We start from the raw sequence: 19838 nt of genomic DNA on the forward strand, positions 1-19838 counted from the left end.
GTAGAAGTAGTAGAGAACGAGACACTGAAACTGTTTTTCATGTTTAATACGGAAAAGCTGCTTGATTTTAAGCAATCTTTTATATAAAGTGCTAAACGTGATGCTTATGAAAAAAATTGCTTGCTGTTTTCTTAATTTTGTTGTGTGTTTATTTTGTTATTGAGAGGAAAGTGTGCAGCACATATTTATCTAAACTTCGCTTTCAGCAGAGTGGGTGGCGTTGGATGTTCAATAACAGTATATCGCTGGTCTGGTCACGTATTTCGAACTTCGTTTTCCCCTTCAATAAAGAACAAAAAATAACTTTGCCGTGAGTATATCGGGGCCTTAAGCTGTCGTGCACCAGACTTCATACCTTTGGTCAAATGTGAGAGTACTCAGCACCATTTGTGCTATGGACAAAAGTCTGTTTTGACTTTTTGGCCAGTAACACCATCCTGAACGCCCTAGCACAAGGGGTGCAGAGTTTAGCTCCAGGCCTCCTGCCCAAATCAAACACATTTAAACAAACTCAGAGATCTTCAGGTGTGTTTGATAATTTAGGGTGCCCTTCAAGTGGAGATGGAAATATCATAATTAAGTGTTTCGAACACATGAATCACCAAGTGAAGTCATATTTACAAGTGGGAAACTCTAGAATTCTAAATGATACAAAAGTTGCTGAGTTGTGCGTTGGAAGGGATGTGTTGATTGTAACGATGGCGGTCTATGTAGTATTATAGACCAGAGATGTCCAAACCAGGGCCTGCGGGCCAAAGTTGGCCAGTGATAACTTTTGATTTGGCCTGCCATGCCATGAGAAGAAAAATATAGGCTAGGAAAAAAACATGCCGTTAAAGTAGACTGCAGGTGTAGACTTGAAAATTAAGCTTTTTCCCCGTTGTGGTTGAATCACGGAAGCAACACCAGTCATTTTGCCAAGAGATCTCTTTTTTATTATTTTATGTCAGACAAATGAGAGAAACCGACGAGATGGTGTCTTCATGCCAGCTTCTCTGCTGCTCTGGACACAAAAGCCCTATTCGGACGGGACTAGTTTAACATGGAGAGGTGGGGTAAAGTAATAATTACCAGAGCTTGATTTTAGTCCCGTCCGAATGTGCCATCTTAGTAATCATTACGGACAATGTCAACAAAGATTACGGCGACTTTGACCTTCAGTAAAAAGGTCCGGAAAAATTACTTCAGGTAATACTAATCCCATGCAAATACTAGACCCCGCTTTGCACGTAAATATTTAGTCATTTCCTGTTTAAAATTAGTTTTACGTGGTTTTTCAAGTATGGAGACGCTTGAAAAAGCATTCAGTTGCGTAGACGCTGGGACAAGTCTGTGGCAAAACTCACACGTACCATTCAGATCAGAAAGAAGATCGAAAGATGCTCCAGTTTGTATCCAGCCTCTCACGGAGACTTCAGATGCTCCAATCACAAAGCCTATGAAGTGACGACTTAACACGGGCGATATGGACTCTCTATGGTGGACGCCACTGATCCTCAACAACTCGTCTTAAGACCGGCGTGCATACTTGGACTTCCAAAAAATACTCTAAATGTTCCGATCCAATCTGACTTGTAATGCTGCCCGAATCATGCACTGTTCCTTCGTTGGCCAGAGGAGAACTGGCCCCCCGACTGAGTCTGGTTTCTCCCAAGGTTTTTTTCTCCATTCTGTCACCTGATGGAGTTTTGGTTCCTTGCCACTGTTGCCTTGGCTTTTGGCTTGCTTAGTTGGGGACATTTAACATTTAATATTCAATAATATTATTGATCTGCCTTACTTAAGGTGGACGTTGACGCAATTTCTTTTAGAAACAAACTTTGTTATATTGTTATATTGTTTTTGTTATATTGTTTTCATGTTATCACTGTGAAGCGCTTTGATACAATCTGTATTGTAAAAAGCGCTATATAAATAAAGGTGACTTGACTTGACTTGACTTGAAAGCACTTGTTAGAGGCACGAAACATCTTTTAGCATTAGGTAAGTGCCTATTACCAACACAATCCAATCTGAAGTTAATTAATACATCGTTTGACCGGACATAACTGTTTTATATATATAAATATAGGTTATATGTGTTTGCGCACGTGATATCAGGAAGCAACATAATGCCGAGTTCACACTGCACGATTTTCAAAGTAGTCAGGTCACTGTTCTTTTCACACTACACGACTATCTGGGGTAACATTCAGTTGCTGCTGTGTTCACACTGCAAGATGGATGGACGACAGGGGGTTTCACACTGCATGACTTTACAAAAGAAAGAATTGGCGACAACTTCTGTCTGGTCCGCAAACTACGTTTCACAACCAAACACACGAGAGAAGTGAAAAGGAAATAACGCAAGATCACGCTTGCGTGAGACCGGAGTTCTCGTGCGAGCATGAAATTGTTATTAAAAATGATAGCCTGCAAGAAGATTTGTGATCCAAATTGTCTGTGCGCTGATTTGCAGCGAAAAGGAGATAAAAAAAACTGATTATGCAGGAGGAAATGGTTGGGAAGACGAGGAGAGCAAGGAGAGTTGGGGGTAAATCAATTATTTTCCAATGTGCTGCTGTTGCTTCTGGTCAAGCATATGTTTGTGCTTTTTTCTGTTTGATATCATTTTAAATATATCTATTAAAATAGATATCTAAAATCTAGATATTTTTAAATAGATATTAAAAAAACTATAAAGTCTATAACTCCTCCCCGAACATCCCCGCTGTCCTGTTTCTTGCCCTCTCTCATTGGCTGTTGGTCATCGCCGATGTAGTTTTCAGTCAGAACACATTCACAGTTCACACAGCAGGATTTTGAATCGCCAACAGGTCCAGATATTTAGCATGCCAAATATCTCACAGGCATCGGCGACTCGTCAGCGATTCTCTCAGATCGCATCTTTGATAATTCACACTGCGTGATTGTCACTCACGTGAACGAGCACCGATTTGCCTATGATTTTGGCCATTTGTCGGCGATCTCACAAAACCCGTCGGTGAGCGAAAATCGGGCCGAAAATCGTTCAGTATGAACTCAGCATAATACGTACATGACGACAGGAGGGTGACGGCGATGCGCAAATCGAGTTACCCCTCCCACTTCTGCTAGTTTTACTGAGATATCTTATACCGTGCGAATTGGCCATTAATATTACAGACGTCCTGTGGTAAAATTACATTACTCCATCTACCCTTGTAAAGTTAATCCCATCCGAATAGGGCTAAAGGCTGGGTTTTATAGGCTGCTTATAGAAATTAATTACATTACCAGAAAAACATGTTTACCTTTAACATATACCTCGTGCTTGCATGCGGCACAATCATCTTTTCTTTTAGAGAATAGGCCTAGTATACTACAGTCGACAATATGCAAAGATCTTTGCATCAGTGGAAAACAACATCATGCTACACAATCCTTCAGAGAACTTGTGACTTGTGTCATGTGCATAATTGGAAAACATATGCTACACATTCCAAAATGATCTCCTCTCAGTGTCTCTGCAGGATCCTCACACACATTATGTTCACTCTAACTCTTGTGCTTAAACTTCACAAAGACATCTGATTATGAATACTAAAAGAATAATAATGCTGATACATAATATTAAATAATATACAATTTTAGTCTTCACCGGTATTAGGTAATACTGTTTATCTCAGCAATTAATATGCACAATATTGTTACCGTGGGCACACAAAATACTGTGAATAATTCTAAAACATATTAGCATAATTTGTTTTCATTTCTCTGAACCTACAGTAGCTTAATTTCCATAAACAATTCAAGATTCAGAGCGCTCTAACGCAGGAGTGCCCAATCCTGCTCCTGCCGATCGACTGTCCTGCACAGTTCAACCAATTAAGGTCTTCAGGATCACTTGAAAATTAAAGGCATGTATGTTTGATTAGGGTTGGAGATGAACTGTGCAGGACAGTCGATTGGCAGGAGCAGGATTGGGCACCCCTGCTCTAACGCAACCCTGATACTGCCACTGCAGTCAATGAATGAAACAAGATACAGTGTTGCCATGGGCACCAGTGAATATATCTGACTACTAAATGCTCTGATTGATCAATCAGAATCCCATATTATAGAAAGCCATGTAACAAACGCCATTTAGTTGTTGATTTAATTATCATGCTTAATTTAAAGATCCCTTATTAATAATAGACTTAATTTATGTTTTAATCAGTAAATGTTCTGTCACATGAAATAAAATCTACTTGGCATATTTGCCAAATATAAATCATAATTTATTTGTGGATTAATTTAAATAATCATTTAGTTTCTTAAATGTTCAAGATTTTTCATGTTTTTAAAGGTCAGTTGGTGTTTAAAAGTAACTACAATATCATTAAAAACAACAATAAAGTTTCATTGTACTATGAAACTGAAAAAAATTGATTAATTAAGCCAGTGGTTCTCAACACTGGGAGAGATCGGAAGGGGGAGCAAATTGTTTACAAGGGGAAAAAAACACAAACAGGGCATTATTTGGGTACTCTGTGCATTCTATTGCTTTTCAAGTAGAATGTACATAACTGGTCTGGACTTATCTAGGTTTTTCTATACTAGTGGTTGCACAGACTAGTCGACTTAAATGCTCTGTCATTACGCTTTAAGCTTGATGTCGACTAGTCACTGATCATGTCCTATAGAGGGCGCAACAGGATAAGAAATATTTGACGTCCACATTTACGCTCAGTTTCCAACAGTTAAAATGACAAATAAATGCATACTCCGAGAGCGCTCCATCTGTGAGCAATATAACAACCCAAAGACAAAAGAACTGTTAAAAATAAGCTGTTATGTAGGAGCAATAGCTTTGTGGGCAGCACTGTGTCATATGCCATAGCTATACACAAGGCAACCCGCGTGGAGTCTCGGCTCGAGGTTCAGGCTTACGGTGCGTGTCCACTGGACTCAACTTTAATCACATAAATGTCGACTTTAAAAAAGTCGTTCAACCCCTATTCTATACAGTGGAAATTTTAGTTATTTTTTATCATTCTTTTTTAATAGAAAAAAAGAACATTTGTTGCTGAGCTGAATTACAATTTGTTATTAAAATTAAAAAGATGTTGTTTTAGCTTATTTTAATGTTTGTTTTGTCTTTTGTATTTGTGTAAATATGTCTTGGAAGTTTCCTGAGGCCCCCAAGTGGGCCCTGGCCTTTGAATGAGAACCACTGCCATATACAGTATTTTGTTCCATCCTTTAATTACAATAAATGTATTTATTTATACCATCCAGTGTTTTTGTTGTGTTAGTCTTTACCTTCCCTAAAAGGACTAAATCTTATAAACTGATACTGAATAAAAAAGAAAACCTAAGAGAAGCTGGTACTAAAATACATGAACAGGATGGTAATGACAGAATGCCAATCATATGTCATTTTCTGTGTCCATATATGCAGTGGTCACTAAGGACGGAGTGTACGTATTGGATATGGCAGCTAAAATTGATGCTGCTGCTGACTACATCTGCAAGCCCAAGTGGGGTGATGTGGAGTTTCCTCCTCCGTTTGGCAGAGAAGCTTATCCTGAGGTAAAAGCGGACAAAGGTCATGCCATTGCACACAACTATTAGAGAGCGCATGTTCTGTGGCTCATATTTTCTGTGTGTACAGGAAGCGTACATAGCAGATCTCGATGCTAAGAGTGGCGCCAGTCTGAAACTCACCCTGCTGAACCCCAGAGGACGCATTTGGACCATGGTGGCTGGTGGCGGTGCATCAGTGGTTTACAGGTGGTGCTCCCAAAATCCTGTGCCCGGTTGCATAATGCACCCTTAAGTGTCTAATTTAAACCCTTAAGAGTGAACCCTTAACCCTTGTCTAATTTTCCCTTAAAGGGATAGTTCACACAAAAATGAAAATTATATCATTGTTTACGACATGAACAAACGTTTAAATATGTAATTTTGGTGAACAAAGATGAGTTTTAAGGGATACAATGATTGACTACAGGGGGACTTTAATGTGTCATCCTGTAAGAATTTTGTTAAAGCGCAGTACATATATATGGAATATTATTGTTATTTACAGTCATTTCACAACATTTTTAAAAGAGGTCTGCATGTTCTTTGTGTGTTTTATAATATTTGAATATAAATATACATATTAAAACTGGGCTGCATATGTGATCATTGTGGGTAACGCTTCACAATAAGGTTTCATTTTTTCAAGGTTTCATTCAATAACATACTTCTTTAGTATGTAATAATCTTTGTTTAATGTTCATTTCAACATTAAATAATACATATTTTAAGTCAAATATTGAATCTGTTAACATTACTGAATGCACAGTGAACATTAACTATTTTTTATAAACTAACATTGCTTATTGTTAGTTCCTGTTATCGAATGCATTGTTAAACAGATCAGACCTTAAGACCTTCTAAATTGTTACCCTTGTTTGTTTAGTGACACCATCTGTGATCTGGGTGGAGTAGATGAGCTGGCCAACTATGGGGAATACTCTGGAGCTCCCAGTGAGCAGCAGACGTACGACTACGCCAAGACTATTCTCTCTCTAATGACCCACGAGAAACACCCAGATGGTGAGCTTGTGTGTGTGACAGAATAGCATGCTTTTTAGGACACTAATTACTAGCATGAAAAATATAGAATAATAATAGAAAAAATAATAATAGTAAATTTGTTTTGTTTGTGATAATGCAATGAAACAGGCCAAATAGTGTGTACATAATTTTTTGGCTAGGCTGTCATACAAAGAATTTATGAACGCATGCCAAATCAAGAGAGAATCAACAAAATATTAATAATTCTATGCATTTTTTTGCATAGTCAAATAAAATCTGCAGCTGTAGTTTACCTTTTTTGCCACATAATTTAACTTAAACAAGATTAGTGTTTTGTTCTTCCCTAATATTTAAAATATTAATTTTTTTTTTAAATATTTTCCATATATTTTGATGGTTTAATCAAACTTGTAAAGTTAAACAAAATTAAACAACACGAACAAACAACCCAAAAGACATCCCTTTTGCCAACTACTGTGTATTGTACTGTATAAGTGTTATTTTGGTCCAATGTTGTTTCAGTGTGTGTGGATCTCATTCAAAATAGAAACCTAGCAATCTACAGAACACAAAATAGTGTGGCTTGTTACTGTCGCAGCTGGTTAAGACAAAAATCTGATTCAGTTTGGCACTTTATGTTGTGTCTAGGTGGTTTACATGTCCTTAACTACTATGTACTTACATCAAAAAGTACAATGTATTTATATAATAAGTACAATGTATTTATTGTGTTCATATTGTATTGCAAAACACTTTTGCTGCTATTGAGTTGGGATACGGGTAAGGTTAGGGACAGGTTTGGTGGGTTAAGGTGTAAAAGAAGGCTCAACAGTGTAATTATAGATTTAATTACAGAAATTAATTACAGCTGTAATTACCTGCAGGTATTTTTAAAAATATAAGTACAATTTAAAACATGTATGTTAATGCAGTCGGGGACAAGCGCCGACATGAATGCTGGCTCAACAGCAATTTATACAAAACGAAATTTTCAAGCAAAAATAATATTCGAAGATGGCTGGGTATTATTTGATTATTATTCGAAAATCGCACCCCTTCACCACATGCACGCACACATGCATGTATACTAGGCTACACACCAGAGCATGTGAGCAAAGCGGAGCGGTGTGACGCTTAAGTTAAAAAACTTAAACATACGTTTCATATTTATGTTTAAATAATAAAATGTTCTTTTTTTTTATTTCATCTATGTTGATTATATGAAAAGGGAACCGCATGAGATGAGTAAGATAGGATCATAAGATGACCAATATATCGGAAAACATTTGGAATGGGGCAGATTTTGACCACTTATTAAGTTTTGTTTTGTAGAAAGCCTTTCTTTAAATTTTATTTCGTTTTGTATAAATTGTATCTTTATTTTAATCAATGTTTCATCAACAAATTTGCCTGGATTAATAAATAAGAAGCAAATATAGTGGACAATATAATCAGGACATGGAGGCGCCGGCGCGTGCACACTTCATATGAAGTGTGCATTTCTCTCTATAGGCGCGTTCACTAGGCTACTGCGAAGATGGCGAGTCTGCATCGTCAACTTTATCAATGTATCAACTTTATCAACAATTCAAATGTCTCATGCATAATCATTACTTTCGCCGGTTCTTTGTGGCAAGCTTTATTTCAGGTGTTGCGTGATATCTCTGCGCCCAAGTAGCAGTGCTTCGCCTGTGCTTCCCCCCAATATAGTCCCAAATCAATCTCTGCCTAGGAAATCACCTAGTCTTAATCTGCATTGCTATTTGTACTCGTTGTGAATAAGCAGGCCACACGAAGTAATTATTTTTATTATTTTTATTTTTTTGATCACTTTTACTCACGACATGCTTCCTGGCAACATAGGATTCCATTCATTATGCTAAGCTAAACTAGCGGCGGCCTACACGAAGTGAATGCCATCAATCATTCAGTCATTGACGAATGCACAAAACGTGCAAATTAATAAAAACATTATGAACTTTATGAAATGATACACAATTGCAGTTTAAGATCGCGCTGAAACTATATTTACCTTTTTGGAAATAATCCATTAACCCTGCTGACTGAGAAACGAGAAGCGAAGCGAACTAAAATGAGCAGTTCCAAGCGCATGCCTGGGAAACTCATGAATATTCATGTAGGCCCCGCCCACTGCCTCTACAGATGCACAACTCACTTTTGCTCCACATTTCACGGTGCAAAAGGTAGAGCGTGCGAAACTTGTCACTTGAAAGCGAAAAACAGTGTTTGAGATTCGTCGCAGCAGATTCAAGCAGCTGTAGCTTTGTACTTGTGTTTGTGCTAGAAAAATATACAAGATATTTGTGAGAAAATATTCTACAAGTGTGCAACTCTCATTGGATGAATTCACATACTGATTTGCGGATGAGCAAAATTTCTCCGTGACTTCACATTTTTTGATGCGGGTGTGTAAATGCGTTTTGCACCATATTCACTGCAGCAACTGTAGCAAAAATGTGAGCATACGAGTTTCTTAATTTGTGATTTCTAGAATAGGATTTGTCCACCTGCAATGAAGAATTTGAGAAGGTGTAACTATTGTGTTGTGTTTGTGGAAGAGAAAAAAAACTCTAAAAGTTTGCAACTCTTAAAACATGTCTCTCTGTGACTTCAAATTTACTGATACACGTGTGGATATTCTCTACAACTACAAATTTCACTGTCACAGGCATTCAGTCGTTTTGCACCAAATATACTTTCATAGTTATCCCTCCTATCTGCCTATCTGAGTGTGGTATAACCATACTTATTAGCGAATAATCATCAGAATAATGAAAATTGCATGTAAACTGGAGTGAAGAGTTCTGCTTGTGTCATGTAAACATCTTACTGCGATTTAGCTCTTACTCTGATTATTAGAAATAATCACATTATTGGTGCACATTTAAACGTAGCCATTGAATCATTATTTTCCTGTTAATAACAACTGTAAAGCTGCTTTGAAACAATCTGTATTGTATAAAGCGCTATAGAGGGTATGCGCATGACGTCACCGTCGGCCGGAGTGAATGCGGTCACGCCCACTAAGTGGCAAAAAGACTGAGCGGCAGCATTTGTTTTCAGCGTGAATGCCGTGAAAAACACACAAAACACATCTAAAACGGGAAAGAGCTTTGTGATTGACTGTACAACTAGATTTGACCAGAAATCTGAGGTACTGTATATTTTTACAGACTGCAAAAAGCTACAGAACAGACTATATTCTGCATAATTGGATGTTTTTAAATAAACACTGACAAAAAACTATACAAGTTTTAGGGCTGGACGATATGATGATATATAAAACGTTTACAGGCAAATTTTCTTAATTTATTTCCCCGGCGTCGAAATCAGGCATATAAATGTCAGGAAACACGATTCCTGGCTGCATGTCAATATCCATGGATCACTGGATCTTTGATAAGTTGTAAGGAACACTATATCGAGTCCAACTTTTAGTTTAAACTGATAATAGTTTGTTTTACCCGCGTTTTCGCAGTTTCCCCTATTAACTCCAGCCACGCAGCAGCTCTTTTGCCACTCAGTCCGGCTGAGGGGGGCATGTTCCGGCGGGAAAGTGACGTTAATGCATTCCCTCTATAAAAATAAAGGTGACTTGACTTGATCAATAATCTATATACAGTGCCCTCCACAAATAAAAGCCACCTTTGGTAAATTTGAGCAAAACAGGCCATGGGAAAATATCTTTGGTTTTTATACTCTTGGTCTTTCGTTCAAAATAATCACAAAAATCTAACCTTTAATAAAAAACCACCACCATACTTAATTTCCCAAAATCCTCTGACTAACCCCAAAGTCTTCAAAATGGAGCCAAACATCAAGTGGCATTTGGCAAAACAGAAACAGAACATCTAGGAAGTTTTCCGTTGATGCCCATTCTGTCGGACTAATGTTGTTCCTGAATTCAGGAATAGGAATTTGATTAAATTAAGAAATTCAGATTTCAAATTCAATTTGTCCCACCCCAATCTTACCTTACAGGAAAGGTGTTGATCATTGGTGGCAGTATTGCTAACTTCACTAATGTAGCAGCTACGTTTAAGGTATGACAACTTCTCTGTCTTGGTATTCATCTTTATTAGATCATGTCATGTTGCTCTTTTTATCATGTTTCATCATTTCCTGACACTCATCAGGGCATTGTGAGGGCTATCAAAGACTACCAGGGGCCTTTAAAGGAAAATGAAGTTACCATCTTTGTCCGACGTGGAGGTCCAAACTACCAGGAAGGGCTGAGAGTGATGGAGGAAGTAGGTAAGTGTTTTTGTTTTTTGTTTTTGGAAGAGAAGCTTATCAAGGGTGCTGTTCACACCTAGTATTAACATTAAAGGATTAGTTCACCTCAAAATGAAAATTTCCTAATAATTTACCCCAATGCCATCCAAGATGTTCATGTCTTTCTTTCTTCAGTGGAAAAGAAATTAAGTTTTTTGAGGAAAACATTTCAAGGTTTTTGTCCACAGAATGGACTTCAACGGTAACCAAATTGTTGAAGTCCAAATCAATGCAGTTTCAAAGGGCTTTGAAGTGCTTCAAAGACCTCTGCACGATCCCAGCTGAGGAATAGGATCTTATCTAGCGAAACGATCGGTCATTTTCTAAAAAATAAATAAAAATGTATATACTTTTTAACCACAATTGTTCGTCTTGTGCTGGTCTGCCAGGCATTACGTCATCACGTTGGAAAGGTCACGCTGGACGTACCGCCCCATTGTTTACAAGCGTCGACAAGGAGGATCGTTCAAATTTTATTGTATGTTGAATGACATATTTATGTCTTTGTGTCAAATGGTCCTTTCGTGTGTATCCTGGATGTTTAAAACAATGGGGCGGTACTTCCACCTACATCCAGCGTGACCTTTTCAACGTGGTTACGTAATGCCTGGCGCGTCGCAGACCAGCACAAGACGAACAATTGTGGTTAAAAAGTATATCATTATTAATTTTTTTTTTAAAATGGCCGATCGTTTCGCTAGATAAGACCCTATTCCTCAGCTGGGATCATGCAGAGCCCCTTGAAGCACTTCATAGCCCTTTGAAACTGCATTGATTTGGACTTGTTGAAGTCCATTGTGAGTCCATTTAGTTTTTCGTTTCACTAGTGTTTGTAAGAGGATTTTTTCAGTTATGCATATGAATGAATTTTACTAACGTGTTAATAAGAGGCTTTTCAATAATTATGGCCTATACGACCCCTCATACACACATTCAAAGCACGCGCACTGAAAGCTGTCTCTCTCAGACAGCATGCAATCCTGAATTCAGTCCACTTTCGTGGATTCTTGTGCTTGAATGGTCAAATACACACACAATTATCTCAAAATGCCCGTAATGTGGAATTTCATTATTTTTGTCACTTTTTCAAGAGGTCAATCTGACCTTTAAATCCTCATTTGGTCAAACGTCATTTCACGATACTGTATGTAATCGCAGTTCAAATTGGAACTCGACAAAATGTCTTAGTGTTCACATGTGTGTGAATAGAAGTCATTACACACCATGCACGAGTAATCTCCTATTTCTCTTCTGGTTCCCTTTTCGTTGCAACAGGAAAGACTACTGGAATTCCCATCCACGTTTTCGGCACAGAGACTCACATGACTGCTATTGTTGGCATGGCGTTGGGTCATCGGCCAATTCCCAATCAGCCTCCAGCGGCAGCGCACACTGCCAATTTCCTGTTGAACACCAGTCCCAATGCAGCTGTAAGTGTGTTTTTGTAGTTTATCCCAATGGTTGATATAAGGGATGCACACACATACAGCGTGTTTTTTTTTAGCATCGAAGCAATTAATTTACAGTTGGCAGTTTGTGGTGACATGAGCGAAAGCGGCCATAGGTGAACTTATAAATGAGCAGCAACACGATGCAGTGACTACCAAAAGGAGAGAAGATGTTGGAGCACATGTGGTCTGTCTTTTGTGAGACACACGTCAGAAAATGTTCTGTGATTCATACACTGATAAGTGTTCATTTCATTCATGTATGCTTGAATATTGTAATACAATAATAATTTGTGTCATTGGATTAGAATACAGTTCAAATTCATACATATTAGAACTATTATGAGTAATAACATTGCATTATGGGCAGGGCTTGAAAACAGAAAAAAAAATCAGTCGGTTCACTCCGAACAAAATCAATACTTTAACGTTTCTGTTCTTGCCTTCCTTCTGTAACATTACCTTTCCAAAAACAGTTGATTAGAAATAAATCTGGTTAATAACATTTTTAAAAAACTTTTTTTGTTTTGTTTTGTTTGTTTATTTTGGCTATACTTTATACAAGAGCTTGAACAGAATTTTATACTAAGAACTTGTGACTAAACCTCGTAACTCCGTGGATCCGCAAACTCTCTGCAAAACCTCATGCAGTAGCTTCACCCGCCTTCGAATACAGTTTTTGTTTTTGTTCCTTGAACCCTGAATATGGTAATAAATTCTAGATGGCAGTGGCCCATAAACCCTTAAGTTCTTTCTTTTGTTCTTTCTTTCAGACACCAGCAAGAACCAGAAATCCTTCGTTCTCTGAACACAAATTGAGCAATAGTGTCACAGATGTCATGACACCCACAGCAGGTGCTCCACCAGGTATTTGGAGCTCAGTTGATGTTTAAAACAATCAGTCACAGCAACTTTTAAAGACAACTTTAGTAGAACCGTAACAAGCTAATTTGCATTGATTCAGAATTTTCCATTAATTCTTTTACTGTAGCTCAATTTAAAGGTGCGCTAAGTAACTTTTTTTGTTTTGTTTAACTGAACTTTATACCGATGCCAATCAGTGAGGATGCAGCTTCACACGAAATTTAAGATTTGCCAGCATCTTGTAATTTGGTATACCTCTAACTAACATGAACAAGTTTAAAATGTTTAAGAAAACGTATTAGCCATATCATCTTCCAGGTCGTCTTCCAGGTTCTCCAAAAAGGTACAGTGCATATCACAGTGCAAAAAAACACTTGAGCTGGACACCACAAACCAGTTATCCCTGTGGTAACATTTCTGAAAATCAAGATCAAGCAGGAAATTATCCTTTAGAGGTTTGTTTTCTCTGAGCTCAACTGGGTTTCTTTTACATTTTTGCACTTGCCTAAGACATAGGCCTGAGCATTTGAATTTATATTTATTTTCAAATATATATTTATTTAATGTACATTTTTTGTTTATTAATACAAAAGTTCAGTTATTTACTTAAATGATCAATGTTCTTTTAAAAGTTACACTGTAAAAAATTTACTATAAAATTTATAGTAACTTACTGGCAATTTTGGTTGCCAGCAAGACTGTAAATATACAAGAGTACCGTAAATCATTAACTACAATTGTACTGCAAAAAAACAGTGTACTGCTGTGTACATATACTGTAAATATAGCCTTTTTTCTTTCTTTTTTACATTTGTTTACTATAAATATGGGACTGAAATAAAAAAAAATTCAATTAATGGCAAAATACAATAACAGTGTAAATAACAAAAACAAAATCTTATTTTAATATGTACAATATCTTATTTTACTGTAAAATTTACAGCAATTATTTATCATGCTCCCCCAATTCATAGCATAAAATACAGTAATACTGTAAATTGCAAAAACTAGTACGTAATTGTCAATTTTTACTGTAAAATTCACAGCAATTGTTTACAGTGTACTGTGATTAGTTTAAAAGGCCAATGTAGTGCTTTAGATTTACATTTAGAAATTTACATGCTGCCATCTTTCTTAAGCTGCAGTCCGCAGTTTTTCCTCTTTGTCGCCGTCTCTGTTCGAAATCTGCAATTGCAGTTATTCACGGAATTATCAACTTTACGTGACTTGTGCCTCGACACGGCACAGCGCGAATGAACACAATGTTTGAGGAGAGTGTGCGGATGTCAGTCGCCGTGCCGGTGTGGGTCCTGTCATTCACAATCACAGATTATTCTTTTTGGAAGTATAACCAACATAATAATTTTCACCGGAAAATGTCATTTGAACAACTTTTGATCTTCTTTTGTTCTAGTTCTGACCAACTAAGGGAAAAAAATCATTGCAGTAAATCGCGCTGATTAAATCTAACAATCGCTTATCATATCACGTCAAACCATGCAAATTATACTTTTTTCTCAAATTGTTAATGTTCAACATCAGCATTGCGTGACTACATTTAATGTCCTTCCACTATTTATCCTTGTCTTCGCATGGGCCCGGTTGCAGTCTCCTTTTTGCTGTAGCCACTCCGAAGTCGTTTGCATTTTACAACGGGTGAATCTCTAGTTGTTACTGGTGATTGTCGTTTGAAACTTTCTGGATCCGCCATCAAATTGATACGTTTAATTATATCAAGTGCTGTGAGAAAAGGCTATATATCTCCACCTCCAACATCCTCACACGCAATATAGCCTACTAGCCGAGACTCCTCCTTTATGTGTACAGATGTGACGTAATGACGCAAAGACATGCTCGAAATCCACCAGTACCACTGGAATTAAAAACATTATAACAAGCTTACCGTTTTGAATCGAGCTAAGGCAAGCAGATAGTTTTGAACACTGGCTGGTTATGTATTTGCTAAAAAATATATTTTGGATAATTTTTAACCTAAAAAAGCTACGGACTGCAGCTTTAAGTAATTTTACCCCCCTGTAATTTGGCTCCAAATCTCAGGTGAAAATTGACATTTTGACCCCCCTCTACAGAATAGTGGATTACTGAACAGTACATCCATGACATTTAATATTTTGGCTTTCTTCTTCATTTCTGTATTTCTTTCACCAGAAAAAAATGATTACTTTAGCCGGGGACATCTGGTTGAGTTGACACGGAATGACCCTTTAGAGTTTGGTGATAAATCGATTCATAGTGCCGGTTTCATTTATTTTCTGCTGCGTGTAGCAAAAATGACTGAAAGTCTACTTGCACCTGTCCTTTTGCTACACAGTGCCATTATGCTTACACGCGTGTGATTGTGTGTCTGTGTGAATGCAGGGAGATATTAAAATCAGATGCTAAAAATGAATACACACTGTTTACGAGTGCTCTGTGAAACTGATAATAACATTTTTATTTATACTGTGAAAAGTTACTTACTGCACCTTTAATTATTTTCCATTTTCTTTGTACATTCTCTTCTTGTTTTTTCCCCCTCTGTTTTTGTCCTGTTAGTAATTGGTTTATTTTTATTTCACTTCCATTCCGTCTCTTTTCTCTCCTTATGCTGTCATGTTTTCTTTCTCTCTTCATCATAATAATTAGTTTCCACTCTTTGCCATTCGTGGTCTGTGATGGTCATGTTTAATGCAGCGGTTAAAGGTAAGAGCTCAGGGCTGGTTGAATGTTCAGTGTGTTTCTTATTAGTAAATTATATAAAGGCTAGTTCTGGTCCTCTGATTTGATTGTTCAAGATTGCTGATGTTCAGAATGAGAGAACAGGGATGTTTGTCACTACTCTTGACTGTGTTTGTTAAACCAACATCTGTGAGCAAAGTTGTGTGATTGCTTGGAGCAAAGTGATGATTATTGACTACTTAAAACTAACTGTCTGATGTGTGAATTAGGTGGTTTTCCCACTGGGCACATTTGCTGCTGTCCAAATCTGTTTGCGACTTTTCCCAGCGCCACTTGCAGTGTTGGGTCTGGTTTCAAACTCACTCGATTGTCAAATTGTTCATTATCTGTACATTACCTGCACTTGTAGTGAACAGGTCTCTGGTTGATACTGTGGTCCATTTCCTGGTCTGCATGGCAGCTTTCACCGTATCAATTGTTCATGCAAACCATGCTCTGTTCGAACAAAGTTGCCAGTGTGAATCTTTGAAAGATATCATGTGGGCAGTTTTAGAACACCTCAATTTGTACAGTTTTTATTGAAATGTATGCGTATAACTCATTTCGTTCCAAACTTCTATGAATAACTTTCTTCTGTCAAACACACAAGACATTCTGAGGAAAGTTGGAGTCTAAACAACTTTGGACTCCAATGACTTTCATTGTATGAAAAAAAGACATTTTTGTTCAGCTCAAATACCACAGGCTATATATTTGAATTAACATACTGCTTGCATACGATACTATGATAATATCATAGCACCAATATAACACATAGCAAATCAATGGCAAAACACTACTAGACCATAGACCAGTCTTGTCTCTCTTGTTAAAATGGCTGTCTGTAATTTGATTGGCTGTCTTAAAGCAATTTCAGTGCAGGTCTATAGGGAAAATAACGAATTGCTGAATTTGTCAAAGCTGTAAAAAAGATTTAAAGATTTGACAAATTAAAGTTTTATTAATAAAACAGTGCAATTTTTTGATCAGTCAGGCTACCTTATAAAGACCTGACTGGTCACAACTTTCCACTATTTTATTAAACTTTCTGGAGTACATCCTAGGCCGTAGTAGTAGTAGTAGTAGTAGTAGTACTAGTAGTAGTAGGTACTTTTTGCCAATTGGTTTATGAATACTGTGAATTTTAATATACTTATCTTTTTACATACTGCTTTTCATCTACTCTGTAACAGTGAAGTATACATGTTATACTGCAGCTTATGACAAAGCATTTTCATTAAAACACACATAGTGGACTAATTTGGTACACAGATGGGCTTAAAGGGATACTCCACCCAAAAATGAAAATTCTGTCATCATTTACTCACCCTCAAGTTGTTGCAAACCTGTATGAGTTTCTTTCTTCTGCTGAACACAAAGGAAGATATTTTGAAGAACGAATGGAACCAAACAGTTTTTTTTTCTACTATGGAAGTACTACTATACTACGATTGTTTGGTTCCAATCGTTCTTCAAAATATCTTCCTTTGTGTTCAGCAGAAGAAAGAAACTCATACAGGTTTGCAACAACTTGAAGGTGAGTAAATGATGACAGAATTTTCATTTTTGGGTTGAGTATCACTTTAAATGGTACACATGTACCCTAATGGCCCTCTCCAGAATTCACTAATTTAAGAAAAAGTACTTACATTTAGTCAGTTTAAGGCTATACACATATCTATAAAACAAACATGGTGAACTTAGATCTGGCTGGGTTTAATACGGTCACTTCACCTAAAATATTTTTTTAAATATATTAAAATACATTGAAAGCCTTTTTAAACATCAAATCCCAAATTAATATGTGCATTTTTAATCTTTATTTCCTTAACTATATATTTGTTCTTTTGTTTGCTCCCTTACGCATGTGTCTAATTCTCATTTTCCGTGTCCTTTTTTCATGTTTCTTGGAGTCTTTTCACGCCCTTATTGAAGTCAATTGTTTTTTATTTGTTTTTCATTTTCATCTAGACACTTGTAAACAATGTTGCAGCTCTTTGTGCTTAGCAAAACTGAATGGTCATTTATTTATTTACATAGTTTTGATTTGTGAAATTAAGTAGATAAATGACTTGGAGTTGAATTTAAGTGTAATGTTTGTCTCTCTACCCCTTTAGCTAAACCCACGACTCTCTTCAGCAGGCAGACCAAGGCAATTGTGTGGGGCATGCAGACGCGGGCAGTTCAGGGAATGTTGGACTTTGATTACGTGTGTTCACGTGATGAACCCTCTGTTGTCGCAATGGTCTACCCCTTCACGTAAATACATTTAAACAACATCTTGGGCTGAGTGTTTACGATCAAACTGTCCAATGTTATATAACTTGTATCATCTCTAATACTTGCTTTATTCAGCTCATCATGGCACTGAGGATTGTCAAATGGGATTTGAGGGCATGTTTGTATGTTTCAGTGGTGACCACAAGCAGAAGTTTTACTGGGGTCATAAGGAGATCTTACTCCCGGTCTACAAGAATATGGCCGATGCTATGAAGAAACATCCAGACGTTGATGTGCTCATAAATTTTGCCTCCCTTCGTTCGGCTTTCGACAGCACCATGGAAACGTTGCAGTATCCTCAGGTAAAATCCCATATTGACAGCCCTGGGTTTCCGTTAGCTGGTAAATAAAGCTAATAAAGTTTTTTTCATTACGGTCACTTCAATGCTGTGTGAGTAGCTAATGCTATGAGAACGCCTCGCAGCAGTGATCATCTCTGAAGCCTGTTCAGAATCACATCAATTTAATGCCAGATTTCTCCTTGATGCACATATAAACCAAGCCCAATGTTGTTTTGTTCAGAGTTTCTGAATTGATTTCCTTTCAATTTGTGAGTTTGAATTTGAGTTGGCCACATCCAACAGAAATTTTCGATTTGTTAAGCATTAGTTAATGCATTAGGTATTGGGGATATTATATTAACTAAAAAGGACTAACACTTTTAAAGCATTATTTAAAGCATTCTTTGTTGATGTTCCCTTGTCTATGTTATTTAAAATTAATGAATAAATGAAATGGGATTTATAGTGAGCAGTTGAAAATTAACATTAGTTTAGATAAATAAATGTAAATATATTTTGTTCATGAACTCACAATGAAATTTTTTTTGTTCTCTGTCCGTATGGCATATAAACCTCCAAACTTAAAGGCCTTTCAAATCTTTTTCCAAACTTTCAAACAAGGCTTTGTCTAGTTGACGACGTTCAATGTTTATATTGATTGCTTTTCTACATAAAAAGATTAGTTATATGAATTTCTTTAAATTTCAATTTATTTTAATTTATATTCAAATCTAAGTCACTATTCTCCATTTTTTTTGCCACCTGCGGCCTTTACAAGTGATACTTTTGGGTTAAAAAGAGGGGCAGCAGCATTCACCCTCTGTTATTCATGAGGAGGTTGAATCTAGCCCACTTGGAGGAGTCTATAGCCACTTTTCCACTGTCTGCCCAGTGCGAGCCAGGGCTAACAGCGTGCCGTGCGGGGCCAATAGCCTCGGACCTCAAGCACCGAGGCCTAAATTGAGTTGCGCTTCCACTGTCTGGTCAGTAGCCCCGCAGCGCTACCCTGAAACCAGCCCTTAACAGAAGCGAATGCTTTTTACTTAAAGACTTAAAGTCCCCCTGTAGTCAATAATTTTATCCCTTAAAGGCAGGGTAGGCAGAAATCCCCAAAAATACTTTTTTCCAAATTTGTTTAAACTGTCTTTATATATCAATGCATAATTAAAATGCAAGTAATCTGGAAAAGAAATTATAAAAATCGAGTGTCTCTAATCCTCTCACAGCTCATTATTCCATTAACTCCCACCCCCTCCCTTCTCGGCTCCTTCCAAAGCCACGCCCCCAAAATACATGAACGCACGATACAAATGTTCGCTCAGCTGGAAGTGTCGGACGCGTTTACCAGTGCCGAGCAGAGAGGAGCGCAGTGCATGTAGTGACATCATGTCAGAATCACAAGTAATAAAATAACTAACTT

General features: G+C 37.2%; 1 protein-coding gene across 2 annotated transcripts in view; it reads left to right on the top strand.

Moving 5' to 3' along the window:
- The window catches only part of aclyb (ATP citrate lyase b), a 72920-nt gene that overhangs the window by 24534 nt on the left and 28548 nt on the right, over positions 1 to 19838 (top strand). Inside the window, exons 7-16 of one of the 2 annotated variants that reach the window (XM_056253659.1) lie at positions 5405 to 5535; positions 5618 to 5736; positions 6413 to 6549; positions 10534 to 10595; positions 10689 to 10806; positions 12103 to 12257; positions 13049 to 13142; positions 15786 to 15842; positions 17975 to 18116; positions 18271 to 18439. In XM_056253659.1, the coding sequence (XP_056109634.1) occupies positions 5405 to 5535; positions 5618 to 5736; positions 6413 to 6549; positions 10534 to 10595; positions 10689 to 10806; positions 12103 to 12257; positions 13049 to 13142; positions 15786 to 15842; positions 17975 to 18116; positions 18271 to 18439 (1184 nt within the window). The remainder of the gene's footprint in view (positions 1 to 5404; positions 5536 to 5617; positions 5737 to 6412; positions 6550 to 10533; positions 10596 to 10688; positions 10807 to 12102; positions 12258 to 13048; positions 13143 to 15785; positions 15843 to 17974; positions 18117 to 18270; positions 18440 to 19838) is intronic. The other variant, XM_056253660.1, reaches the window with a different exon arrangement.

This window comes from Rhinichthys klamathensis, unplaced genomic scaffold (assembly GCF_029890125.1).
Source record: "Rhinichthys klamathensis goyatoka isolate OS25496 unplaced genomic scaffold, OSU_Roscu_1.1 h1tg000108l_1, whole genome shotgun sequence".
In the NCBI taxonomy this organism is placed as follows: domain Eukaryota; kingdom Metazoa; phylum Chordata; class Actinopteri; order Cypriniformes; family Leuciscidae; genus Rhinichthys; species Rhinichthys klamathensis.